Source organism: Monodon monoceros, unplaced genomic scaffold, assembly GCF_005190385.1.
Source record: "Monodon monoceros isolate NGI ecotype Baffin Bay Population unplaced genomic scaffold, NGI_Narwhal_1 Super_Scaffold_3, whole genome shotgun sequence".
NCBI classification, from domain to species: Eukaryota; Metazoa; Chordata; class Mammalia; order Artiodactyla; family Monodontidae; genus Monodon; species Monodon monoceros.
In genome coordinates this window covers 88208827-88233730 of record NW_021703780.1, presented here as the reverse complement: position 1 = coordinate 88233730, position 24904 = coordinate 88208827, and the positions used below count along the sequence as shown (strand labels likewise).

The 24904-nt window shown below is 37.3% G+C and overlaps 1 protein-coding gene across 6 annotated transcripts in view; it reads right to left on the bottom strand.

The window, feature by feature from the left end:
- CNTN6 (contactin 6) overlaps positions 1-24904 on the bottom strand; it is a 293875-nt gene that overhangs the window by 92948 nt on the left and 176023 nt on the right. For 5 of the 6 annotated variants that reach the window (XM_029243101.1, XM_029243104.1, XM_029243100.1 and 2 more), the window contains 2 exons: positions 15634-15729; positions 369-572 (listed from right to left, as the gene is read on the bottom strand). In XM_029243101.1, the coding sequence (XP_029098934.1) occupies positions 369-572; positions 15634-15729 (300 nt within the window). The remainder of the gene's footprint in view (positions 1-368; positions 573-15633; positions 15730-24904) is intronic. The other variant, XM_029243103.1, reaches the window with a different exon arrangement.

The window sequence follows — 24904 nt, the reverse complement described above, 5'->3', positions numbered from 1 at the left end:
TCCATTGAAAATATATTAATTCAATCAATAAGTTTGGCAGCACCCACACATGTCTACACACCTGCCTACTCTCCCAAACAAACATTGTTTTTGTAAACAAAATACTTCTTAAGCAAAGAAAAGATGATCTGTTCCAATGCCAGAGAAGAAATGGCACAGTATACCCAGAATCATCTATACTGTGCTATGTGGATAAATTATATAGTTTTCTATTATTTTTTGTGATTTTCATCATATTGTGAATTAAGCCTCACCTCATAGATGATATGAGGGAAGCAGAACCAGAGGGAAGCAGAAAGCTCTACAGATCTCCCCAGGCTTCAAGATCCACAGATAAAGTATATTCCTAAGATAACTCATCATCTTACCATCAGTACGCTGCACTAATGGAGTGGGTGGTCCTTGAACACTTCTCTGGGCTTCTTTGTTTGTTATGTAGCAAGTGTAGTTGCCAACATCTGATGGCTCCACTTTGGCAATGTACAAGTTTCCTGTCTCTTGTGAGACAAACCGCCTGTTGTCCTCTTGGACATATAAGGGGTTATCATTGAAAGTCCACGCATAAGATAAACCTAGAAAACAGAAAAAATAAGTATTATCCTTACTGTATTCATTCTTACCTGAAAGTTCTGTGCCCTACTTCTCCATAAGTAGAATACAATTATACCCCTGTTTGTCCAGTTTATGCCTGTTGTCCTGCTGTAATTGTCATATTCCCTTATAGTTAAATATATCCCAATTTGGATGATATAGTCTCCCTATCCATCACTAGCTTTCTGTAATTAAGGATGTGGTGATAGGATGTCAAGGGAATAAGTGAATGAACTTATTAAGAAAAGCTATAAGATACAAAATACTAAGGACTCAAAATACACACTGAATTTCTCCAGCAATGCTTGTGTTGAAGCAGTGTTTCTCAATTTGCAGTCAGAAGGATGCCCGCATTAATCATGTTTAGGTGTACTTGCTAAAAATTTAACTTCAAGATGTAAGTTCAAGGACTCTACCACTGATCTTGGAATTCATTCATTCCATCATTCAATCATCACATAATTTCTGAACACCTATTTTGTGACCATTTTCGGACTTAGAATACAGCAAAGTAAAACCTATGCCGTATAAAGCTTAACCAGTTAAACTAGTTATAACTAGTGTGGATAATGTCAATGTGGGATGATATGTGCTTTGACAGAAGCATTGTAGGGAGCCCATAGAAGGAAGCTAGAATGATCTGTGGTCAGAAAATTCTTCTGAAAAGAATTCCATGTTAGGGACTTCCCTGGCGGTCCAGTGGTTAGGACATTGCCTTCCAATGCAGAGGGTGCGGGTTCGATCCCTGGTCAGGAAGCTAAGATCCCACATGCCTTGCGGTCAGAGGACCAAAACATAAAAGCAGAAGCAATCTTCTAATAGGTTCAATATAGACTTTAAAAATGGTCCATTCATCTGTCGATGAATGGCACAAGGAGATCAGCTCAGTGTCCACCTAGAGGGGTGGGATAGGGAGGGCGGGAGGGAGACGCAAGAGGGAGGGGATATGGGGATAAATGTATATGTATAGCTGATTCACTTTGTTATACAGCAGAAACTAACACCATTGTACAGCAATTATACTCCAATAAAGATGTTAAAAAAAATGGTACACATTAAAAATATCTTTAAAAAAAAAATTTCCATGTTCAAACCAGAAGGATGATTGGGAGCTATCCAAGCAGCAGATGAGCAGTCAGACATTGCTCAGAGAATAAAAGCTTGAAGATGAAAAAGAACATATCAGTTTTGCTGAACATCAATCAATCTCTGGAAATCTTATATATAAATATGAATATAAATATATAGAGACATATATAATTGATATAATGAACATACTATAAAATCCACAGATCCTAAGTGTTCAGTCCAATTAGTTTTAACAATCTAAACCCTAGGAAACCACCAACCCAAAATAAAATATGGAACATTTCCATCTGTTCAGAAATTTTCTTATGTCCCTTCTGGTCAATCTCTACCATTGTAACAACTACCTGATTTCTATCATCATAGATTATTTCTGCCAGTATTGGAATTTCATAAAAATGTAATCAAAGAGAATGTACGTTTTTTTTTTCAAGTTTTATTTTATGTTGGAGTATAGTTGATTAACAATGTCGTGTTAGTTTCAGGTGTGCAGCAAAGTGATTCAGTTATGCATATACATGTAGCTATTCTTTTCAAATTCTTTTCTCATTTAGGTTATTACAGAGTATTGAGCAGAGCTCCCTGTGCTATACAGTAGGTCCTTGTTGGTTATCAATTTTAAATATAGCAGTGTGTACATGTCAATCCCAAACTCCCAATGTACTGTTTTGTGTCTGGTTTCTTGAACATATTTTAATGTTTCCCTATGTAGTTATGACTACCAGTACTTCTTTCCTTTTTATTGCTGAGTGGGATTCCATTCTATGAATATACCAAAATGTGTTTGGCTGCTTTCTTCTTGAAAAACATATGAATTATTTCCATCTCGGGACCATTGTATATTAGGTTGAAATAAACATTCTTTTCTAAAACTATCTGTGGACTTTTCATTTTTCTTCGTTAAGTTCTTAGGAGTGAGCCATAGGATAGATGCATGTTTTACTTTATAAAAAACTACAGAAGAACTTTCCAAAGTTGTATCGGTTGATATCTCCATCAGCAATATATGAAAGTTAGAGTTGTTCTAAATTTTTGCAAAAATTACGTGTTGTCATTTTTTATTTTAGCCAGATATCTTTGAGCAAAGGAAAATATTCTCATGGATTAAGGTTTTATAAGTGTGGTACTATATGAAGGTTAAAAATTATACGTATTGTGGAAACTAGGTAGAACTGAACTTATGTCTAGGAAAGTGGAAGAATATAAATGGTTCAAAAATGACCCCTCCCCCCTAATAAGTGGAAGGTATAGGTGCTGGGGGTGAAAAGGGGGATATACTAGTTATGGTTAAAATATCTTCACCTGTAGATGAATTTGGACATCACACGCTTAGAAATCACAGCTCATAGGAGAGCACCTGAAGCAACTAGGGGCCTCTTGTCCAGACAGAAGTTGCAGGTCGTATCTGTCATCTGCACTTATATTAAAACTGGTGCAGAAGCAAGACATGGTAGAGACCAAAAAAAAAGGCTAATTATTTCTGATGTGATCTAGCAGTCTTTTCCAGATAGAAGCAGACCACCTGAAACATTCTTCACTAGTCGTACTGATTTAAAATTGTCTAAAGGATGAGGAAACAATACAGATTGACAGCTATTCTGACCTTAAACGTGATCCATATAGAAAAACTTTTGAGAAATTGGGAGTATGGGAATTTTGCCATCTTTATCATCCCTTTCACCAAGAAAAAAAGACATAAAGTGTTAACAATACACTTAGAGAACCAGATTATTAAAAGATTATAAGAAAGGAGGATAGGAAGGAGAAAGAAGAAAAGAGTGGGTGTAACAAGAAAACAGACTAATAGTGAGGAGGAACTAAATCAAATCAAATCATCTATTATATGTTAAATTATATATATTCTATATAATAGTATATTAAATTCTCACAACAATTCATAAATGATTTCAACAAAAATAAATTCATCTATACAGCCAGAACTCTGATATCATTCTCAGGAGTGAAGAAGATATAAGGGAAATATATGACACAGGGGAAGAACAGCAACAAAAATGTCACTAAAGTATGAAATGTGCAAATGCACAAAGTGGCATTAAACCTATAAAAGTAGTGTTCAGGAAGAAAAAAATTCAAGACGCATTATTATATGAAAAGCATGTTGTAAATCAAGATGTTTAGTATGATCCCATTAAGAGTTATGAATCTGTGTGTGAGAACTTGTGTGTATATGTATGTATGTGTGTGTTCATATAAATTATTAAATTAAGAAACCTAAGAATGTATATCTTGGTTTTCTCAGGGTAAGGAGAAGGAATACCATAGGTTTTCACTCTCTGCATAATGTGTTTTGCCATATTAGAGTTTTTAATTACTATGTAATATTTGTGTAAATGGGAAAAAGAAGCAACGGGATGAAAATAGTATCAGGAAAGCTAAACACTAGAATGAAGCAGTGTTTTTACAACTTACAAGTTTTTATGACTTATAAAAAATATGATGGATAATATTTTTTATTCTTACTCTGAACCGTTAAGACTGGAGTCTTATGTTTTATTCAGAGTACATTAGGAAGCTTGTTAACATACAGATAGCTAATCCTCCTCCTAGCAATTTGATTTATTAATATCTGAGTAAAATACCATGGAATCTGTTTTCAGTACCCTACAAATGTCTCGTGGTTGAACTGTAATATTATGTTCAGAGCACCCGTTATTGAGAGGGAATTAAAAATCTCAAGTATATCAAGAGAGATAGAAGCAAAACATAGCAAAGGCCAGAAGTTAGGACACCAAAGGAAGTGATAAGAACTTAGATATTGACCCTTGAGGGGGAAAATGGGAAGAATAATTGAACTGCCTTCATAGGTCGAATTGCTGTCGTGTTCATAAAGGGCGAAATGAAGCCCTCTCCATTGATATCCAGAAGGCAAAAGTAGAACTTGTGGCTGTTGAAGGTTACAGAATGCTGTTTGACTGTATTAAGATACAGTGAAGACCAGTCCAAACTTTAGAGCTATACCAGCAGAAGATATATGAGATAACAAGTTTTCTATCATGAGAGGTGACCAAGCCGAGAATGGATGAGCATTGCTTGAGGTATTGCAAAAAAGATTAATTTTTGCAGTGGTTGGGAGGTTAAACCTGTGTTTCTATGAATGGTCTACTCCACCCTCAACATTGCTTCGACTTTTCTAATACTCTATGCTTTTAGAAAAACTATGCATAAATACAAGTCGCTTTTTATTTTTTAAAATATACTTTGACATTCTTGTCCTGTTTCCGGGTATTGAATCTTTGTTTTCTTTTTCAAGTCCCTACTGGAGCCTTCTATCATTTCATATGGTCTCTTGCTTCTGAGTTTCTTTACTGATGTCCTTTGCTGTCTCACTTCTGAGCCTGTTGCTTTGTCTTTACTAAAGAGATGCTCAAAGGGTTTTGTCTGAAACTGGAGAGCCATCTAGATAGCAAAATTTTCTTCAGTGTAAAGAGGAGGAAAAAATGTAATTCAGATCTCCCTGTTGTCAGTGACTCCTCATCTTTCGAACCTTCTATGGAATAAAGACAAATTTTGAGCAAATTCCCAGGGCTGTGTTCAGCTTAGGGATCTTTCATCAATACCTCTGTGGGGAGAAAAATAAGCTCTAGCTCTCCGAAATCCAAGGTAACCCCTTTCACTTTACAGAAATTACAGATTGCCGCTAGTGTCCAATAAATCTTTGTATTCTTTACCCTATAATCTTGGGGCCAGAGACTGTAATTTTCATCTCTCCCTTGCTGAATTCATTTTTACCTTAGCTGCTAAAACTTTTCGATCTGTTCCTACATGTGGTGTATCCTTCTTCAATTGTGGAATATTTAGAAGCTGCTCAAAGAATGTGGTTCAGAAATAAGGAGGATTACCTAAGGAATAATTTTTTTTAAAAAAGCTAAGAAGGACTTTTATTTCATACCTGTTTCATCATTCCCACAATTCGTTTTGTGAGGCTACTTGGCTATCGCTAATATGCCTGTCATATATATAGGGGAGGGTACTAGAGCTAGGGGTATAAAAGTAATTTCCCAAAATCATACTGTTAACATGTAGAAAGGGGTAGAACTTGAACCTACATCCTTCTAATGTCAAACCCTTTTGTTCTTTCCCTAATACCACCTTTCTTCTTTTCTGTGTATCTACAACTGATCCTCTTTTTCTATGTCAGTATGCTCTTCCTGGCTATTCTTCCTTGCCTTCAGACTTCCAAAACCCCAGCTCCCTGCGTACCTGAACCTACTCACATCTAGGACAATTGTTCCTCACCATGCATTCCCTCCCATATCAGTACTGCCTGTCCTGGATTCAGTTTCCTCAGAATGATGTAGAATAAATGATTAACCCGCTATTCTAAATTACTCCAGTGTACTTATAGCTACTATTAGCAGGGAATAGAACACATTTGCAAAACCTGTAATAAGTAATCCTTCTCTCCAAAAAGTCCTCTCTAGAGAAGAGATTTTAAAACTTCTGTGAGCATCAGAATCACCTGGAGGACTTGGTAAAATGCCAGCTGCTGGGCTCCCCTCTCTGAGTTTCTCATTCAGTATGTCTGGGGTGGAGCCAGAGAATTTGCATTGCTAACAAATTCCCACGGGGTGCTGACACTGGGCAAAGTCTGCTTTGAAAATAACTGCTATTAATGGTAAATCTCAGTGTCCTCTGCGTGATCACACTAGGAAGGATTTGATAGAACAGTGGTCACCTTGTATATTTGCCTTTGGGTGGTGTGTAGGAGGCTGGAGAAAAGGATGTACATCAGTTCATAGATTCATGGAATGTCTGGGATGGGAGGGACCTGAGATTTCTTCCAGCCCAACCTCCTCATTTTACAGGCAAATAAGCAGAGAGGAAGATTGCAGTAGCTCTGAGACTAGAATCCAGGTGTCTTTTGTGCCCCTCTGTGAACTGGTGAAGATGTAAAGCTGCAAGCCCTTCCTGTCACTGTTATTTTTCATCCTGCCCTGCTCCCTTCTCCCCATAGGCTGACTCTTCCAGTTCATCCAAGCAGCCAGCCTGCAGTGGGGGCTTTTATCTATTTTGTTCCATTATCAGCCACTGCCATGCTTAATTTGTATATTTTTTTAATGGGGAAAGAAGAAAAATACCTTGCAGATTAGAAGCTTAAAATCCTTCCCATTTGGCTTTTCTTAATTAAATGTATAATTCATGAGCCACTTAAGTTGAAACCATTGAATTTTTAAATATTTTCTCCACCATCTATGGCATTTATCTGTTATTGATGATTGTGATGTATTCTCCCTATGATGATTCAGCAGGAACACTAGAACTGAATGATAATAGGTCCTCCCTGAACCATTGTCTGTAGTTTCACATTGACACCATCCTCTACAACTATTATTAGAAATGGAAGATCTGTAGTAAGCAATTAAAGACTATCTACTGCTCTGTCAAGCATACAACAAATCCTGTTTTCCCCAGAGCATGAATATGTTATAACATCTTTTACAGCCCTATATCTTGTACTGTGATATGTAAAATACAAACACAATAGTTATATGCAAGTATACCCATTATATGGGATGTAATTTTTATTAGAGGGGAAGCATCTCATGTGAAAGAGACCAGTAAAAATAAACACTGACACTGAGAACTTCTGTTGGCCCTGTAGAAAGGATCTCAAAATTGGTAGCATGTTTCTTGAGGCAGAAAATAAATGAGTAGAAAACAGAATTTGAAGCAGAGTGCTCAGATTTAGTGGCTAAATCCTTTTTTGGAATATTCCAGTATGCGTATAATTTACTGCAAACATTGTGTAGTGCTACAGGGTAAAATGTGACTGGCTCTTAGGTGGTAAATCATGGTTATGCCAGCTCAGTGGTAAAGACCTAATCCAAGAAGAATAATTCCTATTCTGGGTTGAGGTCACTGATATTGGTGCTGAGCAAGTTTATGATGCAAGCCAGAAAACTGCCCCAACACCTTTATAATCACTCCTATTTGAGCTCGCATTTGTTCCATAATTACTTCTTGACCACCTAGATTTTATTCAATACCTTTTGATTTACAGCACGTCCTGTTTGGAATCATGGAGATCGCTGCCTTTGTGGCCTACAGACAATCACTAAGTAAAGGCCCTCAGAGTTCCTATGATTCCTAGGTTCCAATGAATTCTAGGACAGCATCTGTACTGGCAAATCCTTTCTGAAGAAGGAATTAAAACCTAGCCAGCTTCTGAATAAACTTCAGGGAATCCTCCAATTCTAAGGAAGCCTGGGCAAGTCATGGGGGATAATACACAAGGATTAGACTTCCTCTTTCCTCTTCAATTTCCATCCTCAAGGGTGAACTTAATAGAGTGAATGTAAGAGATGGACTAAACGAGTGCTTCTCAACCAAGGGCGATTTTGCCCACCTGGGGATATTTGTCAATGTCTAGAGCCATTTTTCATACTCACAATTGGGAGAGGGGGTACTACTGGCATCAAGTGGGTACAGGCCAAAGATGCTGCTAAACATGTTAACAATGCACAGGACAAACCCTATAACACAGAATTATCTCATCCTAAATTGTCAGTAGTACTGATATTGAAAAACCCTGGGCTATTCAGATGGTAACAGGCTGTAACATGAGTTCCGTTCAATGTGCTGAAAAGTAAGGAAAACATTCTTCCTGGGAATGAATGAGATTCTGAATGTGGAGAGAGGGGGTGTGCAGCAAGGGACCTAGAAGAATAAACTGGATTTTTGGTCCTACATGCAGTGGGAGAGCCATAATCTTTCTGGTTCTCATACTGTATACTAATTTTATACTCATTTTATATATATATATATACTTTATATATATATATACTCATTTTATACTCATACTGTATACTCATTTTATACTCATTTTATATATATATATATATACTTTATATATATATATACTCATTTTATACTCATACTGTATACTAATCCACCTCTCTGGATGGTGTTTACATATTCTCCAATAGAGTTCAGAACACTTGCTATCTCTTTGTATACTTTATGCAGTAATTATTAAGTGTCTGCTGTGGCCAGGTTATGCCTGACAAAATTAGGCAGTAGAATAGATGCAGTGGTATTTAGATAGGATCCCTTGAACTCCAGAGACATGATCTTGGCCAAGTTAACAGTAACCTCTTTAACACAGTTACTCAATTTGTAAATTGGAGAAATTTTTCTTGAAAGTGTTACCTGAGTCGAGGTATGCCAGATGCTGAGCTGAACGCCCAGTGTATAGTCGGCACTCATTATCTTTCCAATCATATGGTGTTAAATACTATTTACATATGATAACTTCCAAATTTGGTTCTTCAAACCTTTCTTCCTAGATACATCAATTCAGTTGTGTACTTGAAGTTTTCCCTCTGAAGTTAGATATTTGAAAATTAACGTGTCTTGTAATAAATTCCTGATTTCCCCCATCCCAAAACCTGCTCCCCCTTTATTGGCCTCATCCCTGTATGTGGAACTGCATTCTTCCAGCTGCTCTGCCTAAAGACCTTGGAGTTATCTTTTACTCCCCTCTTTTTCTTACAATCTACATTTAATCTTTCAGGAAGTTATTTCAGCTATACCCTCTAAATATATCCTGAATATGGCAACTTATCCACCTGTCCACTGCTATCATCCTGGTTTAAGCCACCATTAACTCTAACCTGAATCACTGTAATCACCTTTTAACTGCTTATATTGTTGCCCCTTGATGGTCTGTTCTCCAGAAAAAACTATTAAAACTGAAAGAGAAAGCATGTCTTTCTTCTGCTCACTATCATGCAATGCGTTCTAATCTCACTCACAGGAAACTCCAAAGGCTGTAAAATATCTTGAAAGTAGTGCTTCCACCCTCATCCACTCTCCTGTTTGCTCACCCTTCGTCATCCACATGGGCCTCACTACTATTCTTCCAACATGCCAGACACAGTCCTACCACAGGTCCGTTGCACATGCTGCTCCTACTCCCCAAACTGCCTTTTCTCAGTGTCTCACTCACTCCTTTAGTTCTCTTCGCAAATGTCAATGAAGCCTTCTTTGACCTCTGAGTAGACAACAGCCACACCCATCATTCCATATCCCCTTTATTTTTCTCCCTAGCTTTTATCACCATCTGCCATACTTATATTTTTTATTATATTTGTTTACGGTTAAGATTCATGGAGTGAAGGACTTTGTTGCTTTGTTCTCCACCATATCCCTAAAACTCAGTAAAATGAGTGGCACTTAGTAAGTACACAATAAATATTTGCTGAGTGAATATATAATAGAAGGTCAATAATGATGGTTATCATCATTATTATTAATATTATGCTAACGAGCAGCTGTTGGGCCTATCTGCCTAAATATTTTACACATTCAAGCAACATTCAAAAGTAATATTGTCACTGCCAATTTGGCCTACCCACTAAGACAACACCAGTGTAATTTACTCCAGAAACAGGAAAAAAAAACAAACTAATTGGGAAGAAGGAGATATGAAAGTTTAGCACGTTTTCTCAATAGTTATCCTCTTTATTCTCTAACACAATTTTGAGCCTTGCTGGGAACGATTGTCAATTTAAGTTGAATTGTCAACATTTTTATTGACTCAAATACAAACGCTGGGCTCAAACAATAGTGCTATCTTTCTACTACAGACATAGATTCTCCAAAGTACTGGCATAAATTCAATTGTTCTACAAACCTAAAAGTTGTATCTGAGGAGAGAATGGAACATTTCCTCTAAAACAAATTTTAAACCTACGATATTTATGAGCCCAGGATTGAGTTTTATATCCAGACAATAAAGGGAAAGAATGTGCTTTACTTTCAATATGGTGGAACTATTATTTCCCAATGAAGGTGATTTTAATTGTTTTAGACAACATGTATCATTTCTACACTGTCATTTTTAAACAAAATTTCACGTGAGGCCAGGCTCATTCACTGTACTCATGAAGATCTATTGACTGCTTATTTTCATATTCATCCAATAGCTTTGGCTTCAAGTGTTTTACGTTCATTTCAAAAATTTAGAGGAAACTCTGCTTTTAGTCCTTTTGCAGATGACTTATGCAAAATCATTGTTACAAGTGACTGAGGCTCTTAACAAAAGCTCACTCTTGAGGTGAGTGAGAACTCAAGGTGCAGCGACCTCTCTGAATAACAGTTCAAAGTCCACCTCAAGGCTGTGACCCCTCCCCCACATGAATTAGTAAAATAAATGTTCTATTGGTTCTTTCCCTCACATGAACCTGTGTTTAGAGGAATGACCTTAGAACCCTCCAGAGACATAGTGGAGGAAAGAAAAGGGTTTTATTTAGCTGACTCTCCAAATTTTAGTTCTGCCAAGCACCAAGAAGCTAAGTAGGAGAATTGTATTTTTCTGAGACAGTTGTACAAATTAAGGATAAAAACTATAATAGATAATGGAAGGAACTGTTAGATATTGTGTCAAGATAAGGGAAGTCATGGACGACCAATAGAGGTTAGGAGAAGAAGTGAGGTCTAATGGGAAATGAAATGTTTCAGTCCGATGTGTTCTTTCCACCAAATCTTCAGTACAACTTACATTTCTCTGAAATATTTTGGAGTTATATATTTTTTAGGAGGATGGAAAGGAGGGATGAGCCTGCTTCTGCCAGCATGGATTCAGTCACATTCATGGAGCTTATCTCTAGTTTGGAAGTAGGATTAAGGAAGAAAATAAACTTCTCTCCTCAGAGTATAGGGAATGGTTACTGTTTTGTTTACAAATCTCACATTTCTAAGGGGTACAGCAGAATGTGCCGGTTTTGTGTTCTGGCATTATTGCCTAGGTTGCTTTTCTTTTCCACTGTGGGTACGTTTCTCCTAGAATAACCTTTATCTATAAATCGCCCCTTCCTAGATGAGTAGCACATCTGCAGTTGTGGTTGCCCTAAAAATTGTGTAGGAAGCATCCACAAGAATGCCTACTCTGGATTCAGATCTCCTTTGGTTTTTTGAAAGAAAGGATGTCCATATAACAGCACCTGTTCAGTTTGGTTTATGCCAGTTACTCTATTTCATTGAGTTGTGACCAATCATTTCTGTGGGAAATCTGTTTACACACATTTTTTCTTTTGTTTTGTTCCTGGAGCTATTCTTTTCTGGGTAAATTTATAGGATTCAGCCTAGTTGATAATTTTTCCTACTCTCCTGTAGGTGTTTTTTGTTTTTTTTTAATGTTATAAAACACACTGAAATGTATTTGATAGGCCTTGTTAAGAAAAGAATTTGCAAGTTTTTTTGTGAATACACTAGAGAGAAAGCACAAAGAATTCAGGATGTTCTGATAATATAACGTTTAATATGATTTCTCCCTTGTTACTGAGCAACTTGAGGGATTCACTGCTGCTGACCAGGTACATAGAGAAAGGCAACATAACCAAATTGTCCAAAAAATGATGTAAAAATTTCAGCCCTAATGGTCTTCTATCGCTATGGAATCTGTAGCACTTTTCTTTATGAGAAGCTTTATTGATATCTACAGTGTATCTTTGCTTTTCACACACCAGATATAAAAGTAATTTGGCCATGCCAACATTTGCTCTATCCTGCCCTGCTAACCTCATCTGCCGAAATTAGTATATTTCGAAGGTATGTTTTTGTGACTGCCAAGTGTGCAAGTAAATATGGAGCCTTTAGAGAGATGGAAATAAATGAAGGCAAAATTTTTGGAAAGTGTATTATGGTTGACAAAATTCTAAAATAGCTGCCATTGACCCCTGCCCACCATCTGAGTATGATGAGATTAATGAATATGGTGAGATGTCACTTTCATGATTACGTTAGATTAGATGGCACAGTTGACTTGGAAAAAGTGACTTTATCTTTAGTGGAGCTGACCTGTTCAGGTGAGCCCTTCCTGGGATGGGATGCTTCTTGGCTAGAGAGCTTTGAAGTATTAGAGGGAACTGATGCAAAGGAGGTTCTGAAAACGGAGAGGCATGTGGCAAGAAGTGTGGGCAGCTTCTAGAAGATGAGAGTGCTCTTGACAGCTGGCCGAAAAGGAAACAGGGACCTCAGACCTACAACGTACGGAGCTGAATTCAGGCAATTGCCTGAATGAGCTTAGAAGTGGGTTCTTCCTCAGGCTCTCCAGAAAAGAAGTCATCTGGTTATGACACTGATCATAGATATACACGAAATCTAAGGACAAATTACAAAGACAGACAAAGATAGACCATGTCTGTCTCTAGAGTCAGCCCACTTTAAACCAGCTGTCCATTAATCCAATTTAAAGGTTATCTGATGAATATATTTCTCTTCTTTCTTGAGGTCTTTCCTGGTACAATTCACCTTCACAAGAAGGTGAGGCAGGAAAAAGAAGAATAAAGAATTGTTTTAATGAACCAGTTAAAGACACTCTCAGGGCTCTTAGCAGACCTGAAGGTATAAGATTCTTGAAACTAATAAACAACTTGAGGTTTAAGAATTAACTATAGAGTCTTCTATCTGTAGGCATTTTTTGAAGTCAGAAAGTCCTGGGTTGGAATCTTGCCTTTATTTACTAACTGAAAACCGATTTACTTAGTCTGAGTCTCAATTTCCTCATTTTAAAATTATTATTATTAACGTATATGTGTAGCTGATTCACTTTGGTATAAAGCAGAAACTAACACACCATTGTAAAGCAATTATACTCCAATAAAGATGTTAAATAAATAAAATAAAATAAAAATTAAAAAAATATTGGAATAGTGGGAATGAGAAAATAAATGGAAGGTCTTATAGTGCTTGCTGACGGTAACAGTTCAACAACTGGTAGCTCTTATTACTGTTATTAATACTTTATTGCATTAATTTAATGAATTAATTACTTTATTAATACTTTAATGAATGAATGACTATTTGTATAATTGGAGCAAAAGGTATCTGTTAATATTCCCCTCAGTTTTGTTCTGAGAGAGCAATAAAGGACAAAAGAACAGTATTCCAGCATTCCTTCCTTTGTAGAGATGAGGAAGCCATGACTCTCAGGAAGAAAATTCTTGTAATACCTAGATGAAGTCAATATTGACAAATACCTTTGGAATCCTGCTAAAATATTTCATATTACATAATCGAATTTGTTATCAGGCAAGTTTGTCATAATTTGCATGCAACAGGGATGCATTATTCAGTTATGACGATCTTAATTTAAGGCAGGTTTTGTATATCTGTTATTTAGTCTTATGGCATTAAGCAGAAAGACACTGTTATAATGAAGGACTTATACACTTTAAAAGATCAACATATACTTCTTCATTGGTAGGTGGCAAGGTGACAAGGGAAAGCTTCTCCTAGTTGATGGCCTTTTTAAAATATATGACACTCATTTAGAAGTATTCTGCATGTCTGTTATTGTTATTTAGAGTAAACAAATGTAAAAATATTCTTCGATTCTGTCAAGTCTCTTTGACCAATCTCAGAGTATAAAATGACACAGACTGACAGCACAAACGAACATGATTTGCATGTCTTGTCATCTTAGATTATGGTACTGGAAAATAATTTTCCTATTATTAAAAAACATCAAAAAAATCATCACATTTTTGTGTGCTCTTATTTTATCTCAGCATTGAAAGTTTTGTAACTCTTCCCTAATATTTCAGGTGAGCATAGTGACATACCAGTCTGTAACAATATTGAATAAAAGTATTGTTAACTTCCAGTTCTTTTTTTTTTCTTTCTTTTTATGTCAGCATTTCACAAGGTTGTATAAAAATGAAAGTAATGGTAAAAATATTTTCAACTTTTTAAAGGATCATGAAAAAGATTTGGTTTAATATTAGAAGAAAAGTTGCTTTCATTTTATTTTTAAATATTTGTCTATGTGTTTCCAAAACTCCTCCCATTCCAAAGTGGAGATCAACTATAACAGAGGCAGTGGTGGTAAAGAGCTGCCCAGGGTCTGGGACCCAGTTTGCCTGGATTTGAAGCTTGGCTTCACTGCCTACCAGCTGCATGACATTGGACCAAGTACTTAACCTCTCTGTACCTTAGTGTTCTCATCTGTAAAATAATAATCATTATAGTATCTCCCTCGAGTAGTAGTTGTTGTACAGAGTTAAAAAGTTAATACATGTAAAGTATTTAGGTGTGTACTATGTAAGCACTTGCTATTGTTATTAAGCTAGCTACAATATAGTCAGTATGATATCGGATTGTACTAAATGAAATGACTTTATGGATATTTTTACACTGAATCCTCCAGGATCACAGTTGGTTGAGAATCTACCAAATTGTACCAAACCGTACAGAATTTGAGAAAATGCAGCCCCAAGGGCTTGCAGATCAGTGGGCGGTTTAGATCCCTGACAACAGGTTAATTCACTGGCTAATCCAGATTCTTCCAAAGTAAAGAGTGGCATTTATTGCTTGATTTTCACCATTGCTAGGAGATATTGTAATTCAGAGCCATCCAACATTTGCTTCCAATTAGGGGGTAACTTTCCTCTTCCAATACTTAAGATGAGGTCGCCAGAATGAGTGTTGGCATTCACTTCTCCATAGAGCCCGATAATAAAAATAAAATTACAATCTTAGCTTTCTTTTTTAAATAAAACACTAGCCATTAAACTAGTTGATTTACATTCATTTAACATTCACAACAGTACTATAATATAGGTATTAGTGTCTCCACTTTACAGGTGAGGAAACTAAGCCTAAAAAGGTTAAACAAATTGCCATTTGTCATGCAGGATGACAGGCAGCAGATTAACAGCTGTGGTTGTTTCACTGCAAAGTCCCATTTCTCACACGTGTGTACAGAGCCATCCTGCGTCTCCTTAAGGGCATATCTGTTGAGTGGCTGATTGAATAAATATTTTTAAAAGAAAAGATTTGGATTAGGATTGTTGGGATGCAGCAAGCTGAGTCTGAACCTTCCTGGTCCCTTAAATTTGATGAAGGTCTACCATTGGCTCTAAGAACTGAAGTGCCTATTTTATTCCCTGAGTGGCCGCCTGAATTGTGTGCCTCAAAATAGCTCCACCATACCTCCAAAGTGTGGCGGTGGACCACAGAGAAGCACCACACCTTGACCTTCTCGGACGGACACTGTGCTTCTTGTTTTGGTTTCAAAGTCTTCAATATCTTGAAAAACAAAGAAAAGCAAGTTTAGAACTCGTTATTTTGCCGAGAAAAATTTTTAGAAGAAAAAATTATTGTTAACAGTAATGAACACTCACACTTGTCTGACCAGAAGTTTTAGTTGATGGTCAATTGCTGTACCCTGGTTATATTTCTCAGAATTTCGTCTTTCCTTCTTTTATTTTAATGCAGTTAAACAGAGTATATGATAAAGACATTTGTTAACAAAACTCACTTTTTGTTTACTTTTATTCTCCCAGGCAGCCTGTAGCCCGATAGGAAATCTTTTAAACCCAGCACATATTTACTTTTCCTTGCCAAGGAAGGTGTGATTTAAAAAAGGTATGTGGCAAATGTGCTGCAGTCTTCTAGCATCTAAGCTTAATGGTAACCGTTTTGATGTGGGGATGAAGTCTGTGAGAAATTAGCATGGAATGTTGTGAGGGACAGAGTTTTATGTGATTGAACCAATGAGAAGAAAGGTATATTTTCTAATTTCTGTTGATCTGCTCCTTCACAAAGCAGCTTCACGGTCTTTTATGAAGTGTTGTAATTTCTTACAACACCAAAGAATCATAGATATTCAGTGCTGGAAGACAGCTTACTAGCTATCTTGATAACCTATCCATCTGAGCTGGAAATCGTTCAACATTCCTAGAAATGGTCACCCAGCCTCCAGGAAAGGCTAATGTCTGAACCTTAGTTTCTTCACCTGTAAAATCCCTTTTATTCATTCATTCATTCAATCAGTCATTCAGTGATTTAAAAATTTTGTATTAAACCCCTACTAAAAGATAGGAAGGGTATTGAAGGGCAGAAGATATATTGGTAAATAAAGCAGACTTGTACCTTGCCCTTATTGTGCTTACTAAAAGGAAAAGTAGAAGGCCAATTAAAAAACGTGTGTGTGTGTGTGTGTGTGTGTGTATAAAATATACACATCGCGATGTGTCATGAGGTACAGACTGCTAGTTGTCTACCAAAATCTACTCTCCCTTCTTCCATAGTAATGGATTTGTAGAACAAATACTACACTTTTCTAACCAAAAGATACATTTCCCAAACATCTTTGCAGCAAATAGAGTAAGCAGAAACTTCTCACATATTGTGAAACTTACACCTATTACGTTTGAGAGGAAATATCCAAAAAATTTAATGTTCTCCACCTACCCACCCAATATCACTACCATCTAGATGGCCAATGACATGAAAATATTGAAGGTAAAAGACCACTAGCCTGGGTGCTTGAGTGACTGCATGGAGCAGAAGCACAGCTGATCTTGACCACCTACTTTGCATTATTATATTAGATATTGGTAAATTTCTATCTTGTTTGAGGTATTTTGGGGGGCAGGAGTATTATAAGTTTAATAACTCTTATATATGCTCTACTTTTAATAATGAAAATATTTGCCCAAGATGGACTCGGCTTCTTCCCACCTAAATCTCTTCCCCTTCCTCTTCAGCAGTCATTAGCGTTACATCTGATTAGGATCTAGAGTGCCTTGTACATTACATTTCTTCTAGAGGATTTTTAAACAAATATTCCCTCTTTCTTCTTTGGCCATAGAAAGACTAAATCAGCCTACATATGTTGGTACCATTGATGTGAATTATTGCCCTGACTTGGGTTTGCATCATTTTACATGTGACTCATTAAGAATCAGGCTAACAAACTGAATTTAAAACCAAAAATCAATATATTGATTGTTTCTATTTTGAGCAGTAATAACAGGTGAGGATTTTAAGGGGGTTTTTTCCTTACTATTATCATTGAAAGTTCCCATTAAATTGTCATGACATTTTAATGGTCATGAAAACAAAAACTGTCACAAAGGAGTAGTGAGAAATTGAATGAGTGTATGAAATTAACAAGCTTTCGAATAAATTCCCTGTGTCACATTGTCAGTGTTCCACGCTCACAGTAACATCAATCATGTTTTCAGTGTTAATCAGAAGCCATTATAACACACTGTTGATAAGACTATGGGTACTTTAATATATTCTGTGTTCACTTCCACTTAAATAGTATCCACTTGTAACATAATTTCTCCATGCCTTATGATTACAATGCGGTTTCTATTAGCTGACATGAAAGGAAATCAACCTCTTTCAAAAGTCACCCAAGCTCTGTTAGCAATCAAAACACAGTCATTTGAAAATAATACTAGTTCACAGGTTTTAATTAATAATTCAGATTTTAAAACTGTTTAATAGCACACAGATCATAGACATGATCTAGTTTTGCTTTATCTAAATTAAGTGAATTTAAGTACCATTTCATGTGAATGTACTTTGAACAAGATCTGTTTTAAGTATCCAACCTGTATTTCAAGTACCTTTCTGCTAACCAGAAACATAATTCAGATTATTTTGAAGCAAGGTTCACTGAAGGTAGCCATACATGCATTCAGTGAAATTTTCTTTGCTCTGTAAGACCTTTAAAAACTCCAGATTTATTCTTCTTTAAGGAGAGGCCAGAGAGAACCACCTTTTCCTATTTTTGTCCTATCCATTTTTTGCTTAAGAGAAAAATAGCTTAGTATGAGTCGTTCCCTGAGTCTCAAATTCTATAATATTTGGAGAAATTCCCATAAACCAGAAAGGTGACCTGCCCAGGATGTCCTTGTGCCCAAGGTACAAGTCCTGCCGTGCTGGTTGCTATTAAAGACCCCAGTTGTCGAGGTTGCTCTCATTAAGCCATTCTGATGACCAGGGCTTATTGGATCCTGTGGTTTTATTGCTGGTTTTGGAGGAAGCATTTGGCAGGAGCATAAGCAAAAATGCATTCACAAACAAGGCTCTGTTCCAAAGGCCAGCAGGAAGTGCCTGAGAATGGCTCATAAAATGAGCTTTAAATAATTACTGGGCCATTTGCTCTCTCCTGGAGCAACCAAGGTGCAGTGGAGGGAAAAGGGCCACCAAAATGTATTTAAAATTAAGTCCAAGCAATGCTAAGTATTGCAACGCCTAATTGTAAAGAGAATACATCTTTGCAGCTGCCACTTGTAGGAATGAATCTCAGCCCAATTAAAGCGAGAAAACTGTGTATTCGCTGCCAAGGCCTGAGGATCACAATCAGAGGATGTGCTTGGCGGTGCCAGCCCCTGTCACAGAAGGAGGCTAGTGGTTTGCCAACTCTCATAAACTCGGAGGAAGGCTGTGGGTACCCAGAGTTTATTGATCCCGACCAAGAGAACAGCACCTGAAAAGATAGGGATAGGAAAAAATATTCACCAGGAAAAGGTCCATGCTTCAAGCAGGACATAGTGTAGTTGAGTTGGCCAAAGTAAAAATAATACTATTAATTGGATCTTTCTCTATTTGCTGTGCATGAATTATTTTGTTTTAGGGTTTTAAATCTTCTTTATTTTTCTTTCTTTCTTTAATATATCAAGAATAACTACTAAGTGCCAGACACTCAGTGAAACAGTTTCATTGAATCTTCATGATGATCCTGGAATATAGGTACCAACGTCACATTCATTTCACAGAGGAGGATACTGAGGTTCAAATAGGATTAGCAACTTACTGAAGACCGTACGGTTTCTATTCATCAAGACAGAACTGAAAAGGAGATAGTCTGGTTCCAGGGCTCACATTCTCAAACACCAGGTTATTCTGCTTTCCAGATGTTGACTGAGGTCTCCCTGCCACTTACAGCATATAAAATGGCATAAACTCCCGTTCCATTTTCAAACAAACAAGCACGAAAGCTCAATGCCTTTCCACAGGGTTCTGCAGATTGCTGGGTTGGGGTGGGGAGTGCTGTATTGCTAGGTGTTAGAAATAGCTCCCTTTCTAATATCCTTACTCCTCTGAATCCTTGTTTTTTTTTCCCTTCAGATGTGGTTCTTGATTTACCTCCACTCTTGTGTCCCTGCAAACAAGGAACTTAGCCCCTTATCTTGACCTTCATACATAGATATACCCCCTCAACACACACACACACACACACACACACTCACTCTCACACTTGAAGCACCACCATTAACATACTTTGTGCCGCTGTTGTCAAGCTTATTGATTTAGTAAGATGTGACCCAAACACATTAAAATCAAATATTAGGTATTTGATTCTTAAAAGTTCTTTTGCTCCTCCTTTCTGTTGCTTACGTCTGTTCTCTCTCTCTCTTCTCCAATTTTCCCACTACAACCCTCTCTTTGAAGAGCAAGGGAAATCAAAATCTTCCCATTTTCCTCTGCAAAAAAGTTCACCTCCCTCCAGCTCCTACTACCAACTCAGAAATTGATGCATCTGCCCTAGTTCACACTGCTTATAAGAAAAGGAAATAAAATTCAATTCCATATATCATCTCTCTAGAGGGCATTTGCTTAACCACCAGGCTTAACGGCCTCTCTAGCTAGAGCTTCACCCAAGGCTTAACTGCCTCTCTAACTAGAGTCTGACCCTAGACACAGGCCATGTGATCTGCCCTCAGACCAGAGACAGTGCTCGTTTTCTCTCTTTCCACACCTCAAAAGCAACTTCAATTATGTGTTACTTTGAGGACATTAAATCTGATTTTCAGCTCTAAGATTTCTTTTACCCTGCTTCTGGCTTTCCACCAATCAAATTTTGTTTCCCCCCTTTGCAAATCCTTCTGAAGAAGTCTCAGCATTGAGATGTGGTGCTGGAGTAAACAAGACCGAGGAGCATGTGTGTGTGTTCACCTTTGTGATGCAGTTCTCACGTTGGAGGTACATGTTTTGTTTTCACCTATGGCAAAAATATCTTGTTGGAGGAGGAGAAGCTGATACTCTTGCCCAGTGAAAGGGAAATGGTGAAAGATACCAAGAATAATTCTCTAGTTCTGCATTAGTGTTGCAGAATTCCCAGATATAGTATATGCAACTTTTGCAATCAAAGTACTCTTTTTGAATCTTAAGACAAGGTAAGGTAATTCTGATTTCATATCTCCATTAATTTTCCCCTTGGAAGAGGACCACTCATGGAGAATGCCAAAATTGTTCATGTTACTATTTCCTGTTTCCTGGTGGTTTTGAATAAGCTGAAGTTCTTGGTACTGTAATTAATTTTCCCAGATCTTTATTAAGTGGCATACAAAAATATCTCTACTTAGACCAGTTTCATTTTCCACCATCATTTTCAAGATGCGATATACTCAGTTACAGAGTTTGTGATATTACTGTGTTTCCTAGCACAACTCAGTAACATAACATGACATAACCTAATAAAGCACAGTGATATTGTCAAATTCTGTAAAAGAGGCAATAGCTAAGTCTTGATACTGGACATAAATTTGGAATGGTAATATGCAAGCAGGAAGTAAAGAGATATTTTAAGAGATTCTGGTGTCAAATCCATTTACAATCCAAGTTAAAATTCCTCCTTTTGTGGTATAAAAGTATTTTTATAAAAATTCATAAATAAATGGAGAGAAGTGAGTCGTTTCTTGGTTTCCTGAGAATAATGAATCCACTGAAAACCATTTTCTTATGGTGTTTAAGAAAAAATATATAGGATAATAGTCGGGGGGGAGGATAGGTTTTTTCTGTCAACCCAGCATCAAGGTTTTCAGAGTGAAAAGCATTTAATAAACACAAGTAAACAAATATGAAATAATTGGTCTATTACAATATACATGTAAGACTGGATTTGAAATTCTATAAATGGACTCATTTGTCTGATTAATGGTGGTAAGAACAGTGTCAGCTATGACTTAAAAAAAAGATACAAGTTTTAGGCATGACCTGTCCTCTGTCTTGCTTATTAAGTTTGCATATTCCCTATAGTTAAAACTAAATGAGAGAAGCAGAAGTGAAGGATGGAGTGATGCAACTTTGATAGCATAGGATAGACTGGATGTGAGAGGACTGAAGAGTTCAGATCTTCAGTGTTTCTGGAAAGAAAAGAAGCAGTTTAAGTAGGCATGCAAAGATTAAACAACCCATTAATGAATTCCGGACGAGGTTATTAGTGATAGAACAGAATGATCAGACTGTGACCAATGATCAGAACGATTAAGAACACAGGTTTAGGATCAGACTGTGTAGGCTCAAATGTTAACCTCACCGTGCTAGCTGTTGATACAGGACAGATTAAATATTCTCTATCTCAGTTTTTGCTTCTTTAAAATGAAGCTACAGGGAATTCCCTGGTGGTCCAGTGGTTAGGACTTCACGCTTTCACTACCATAGGCTGGGTTCAATCCCTGGTCGGGGAACTAAGATCCCGCAAGCCTTGCGGCCTAATTAATTAAAATGAAGCTACCAAGAGCACCTGTCTTAGAGGAATAATCATATAATGTCTTTTAAATGTTTAGAAGATGTTAAGTACTAAATAATAATGTTGGGGACTTTGTATTATTAATGATCTACCTACATATCACCAAAAGGAGGTTGTTTAGAATTTTTAAGTAGGTTTCATTTTCTATTTTCATCTCAGTCTGATGATGTAACAAAACATATTTTCTTGAAGTCTGTTTATGGAACTCCCTTTCCTGCTCACCCAGTGGCCAGCTCAAATGCTCAGTGAATAAATGAAAAAAAAAAGGCCTAAAGTCAAATTTTATTCCAAGCAGTGCCACATCACATTTCATTTTACTACAGAGAATGTTTCGCCAAGTTGACAGGAGTTATTACATGGAGGGTCATTGAACCTCTCTGCCCAGAAAGCTACACAGCCCAGCTGGAGGCAGAAGTAACCTCTTGGCCTAGTGTGTGAGTAGCCAGAAAAATCCTAGGCTGCCCTGCTTCTTCTTGGTCTTGGATTGTGCCTTTTGGCACCTACTCATTTTCCCATCTCTTGTTCTACAGGGAGGATAGTGCCAGTACCTTTTTAGTCAATTATCTCTAAAGAGATTTCTTAGGGCTATTTGTGCTCCTTGAGATTAATGAATGATACAAATAGTGCTCAAGTGCGAAAAGAGGAGTATCTGGAGTAGGTCAAGTCCTCAGGTGACTAAAGGATGCACTGCAGCATGTGGGAAGATGTGGACTCAGCTGTGTGTGTGGGGTGGGGGGGGGCGGAGATCAAGGTAGTCTTTCCTCCAGAATAAACATTTGAGGATTTTGCTGAGGAGCCATGAGTGACAGAGAAAATACATTCCATCGTGAACACCAAAGTAGCTAATCCAAAGGACACTGGGGTTTAAATAAATTTCAGTTAAACATTTGAATGCATCAGTTAAGAGCTTGGAGGGTTGCAGTGAAAGGGGTTTCTAGTACAGGGGAAGGGTATTCTTATTTACTGACATACTTCCCAGTTACTGGAACTTTATAAACATCATAACATTTAATCTTCACAGTGACCCTGAGATGTAGCTACTATGACACTATTTTATAATAAATAAACACACCAAAGTTCAGAAAGGTTAAGTAACTTGCCCAAGGCTACACAGCTAGAAGATGGCCAGAAAGGGACTCCTACCTAGCTCTGACTCTGGAAGCACTTTCAGCTCTTCAGGATACCACTCTGGTCATTCCATAGAGGGAGAGGGAAAAAGCAGAGGAAAGGGAGAAGGGGAAAAGAAGAAGGCAAAGCAGAATTTCTTTTTTTATCCAACAGTCTTCCTGCCTTTTGGGGAAGAAAGTCCTAGCCTGGTACAAAAGTCTGCATGTTGTAGCAAAAAAGCCAAACTGATCGCTGGCCCCCCCAGAGGTCTGAGGGAGTTTGTCCAGAGCCTCAGCTGTAATTACCTCCTGTCCCAGATCATCAGCAAAGGGGGCTGGAGTATTGGTTTTGGTGGAAATATGGTGAACCTGTGTCCTTTCAGGAACAATCCCACTCTTAACTCCCTTTTGACCCACTTTTGTGATGCTCATTAGAGTAAAAGGGAATGATTTCCTTGAAGTAAGTCTCCAGGATCCTTGATAAGAGAGATTAATGTGAACATTTACAGCAACCAGAGTCCTTTCTGACAGAGCACACAATAAGCCCTTTTATTCATTGTGATGGTTTAACCAGAATGTTTGATTTCAAAATTTGCAACCTATGTAGAATATAAAAGGTAGAGTTTTCAAGGTAATGGAGCTGAGCCCATGGCTAAATGTGTTACTACTCCTGTTTATACAAAGAGTGTGAAATGAGAGCACTTTTTCAAACACCTCGCACACACTTACGCTCTGAGTTTACCAGAGTTTTTATCCTACCGACTTCAGTTTGAAAGAACTTGCACAACTGGAATTAAGGAGTTGACTTCATGATTGTTGCTAAATACTGGGGTTTTTTTTTGTTGTTTGTTTGTTTCTATCAAATTGTTTTATTCTGAGCAAGGTCTTTGGAGTCACAGCTACAATCTGCATTTTCTTTGCAGCTTTCACCAGCTCAGCCCTCAGGGGAATTGAGGGTCAGTGATAAGGACTTTTGCATGCATTGTCATTTAGAGACAGAGAGGGAGAAACAGAGAGAGAGAGAGAGAGAGAGAGAGAGAGAGAGAGAGAGAGAGAGAGAGAGAGCAGAAGCCAGAGCAAGAATGTGCACCTATTTTAAATAAAACCCCATTCTTTTCCCAAGCACTTTCACTTCTATCATCTTTGTAACTACTTATAGTAACCTTGACAGGTGAACAGGAAAGATACTACCAATGTACAGGATAGGTATATTTGGTTCTATGGGCAGTGCACTTAAGTGTTATACAAATAAATATTTTTAAATTTTAATTGCTGTGCATTGCATTTTAAAATTTCCTTCTATTTATGATGAATGACACCAATTTTCTAGATACAGTGGTGATAAGTATGTCCTTTTAAACAAATGTACTTACTAAAAAGTCAAAGCAATTTGATTGGGAAAAATAAATAATAGTGTATGTGGTACGTGGATATTTCAGACCCCACAAAAATAATGTGTAGATGCCTGAAGTTTGGGGATGATTTAAGAAAATGGGCTGTTTGAGCTCCAAAGGATATGGTGGATCAGGAGACAGGACACTTTTGAGAGAACCAGAGTGGTCTGTGTTAGGAATGAGCAGGGATGTGGTTGGGTGGTAGGGGTGGGGGAAGAAATAGAAACAAAAGGAAAATCAACTTACAGAATGCTGAAGGACTTTCAGAAAAAGACAATTCAACTTAAAATGGTTTGTGTTCTTGTGTCAATATACCTTTCCTCCCCCAAACCTCCACAAATGTTTTGATACAAACCAAAAACAATGTGAATATATTTAGCAGTGCTTTATGTGGGGGACAGAACTAAAAGTACCATCCACTCTTGGGT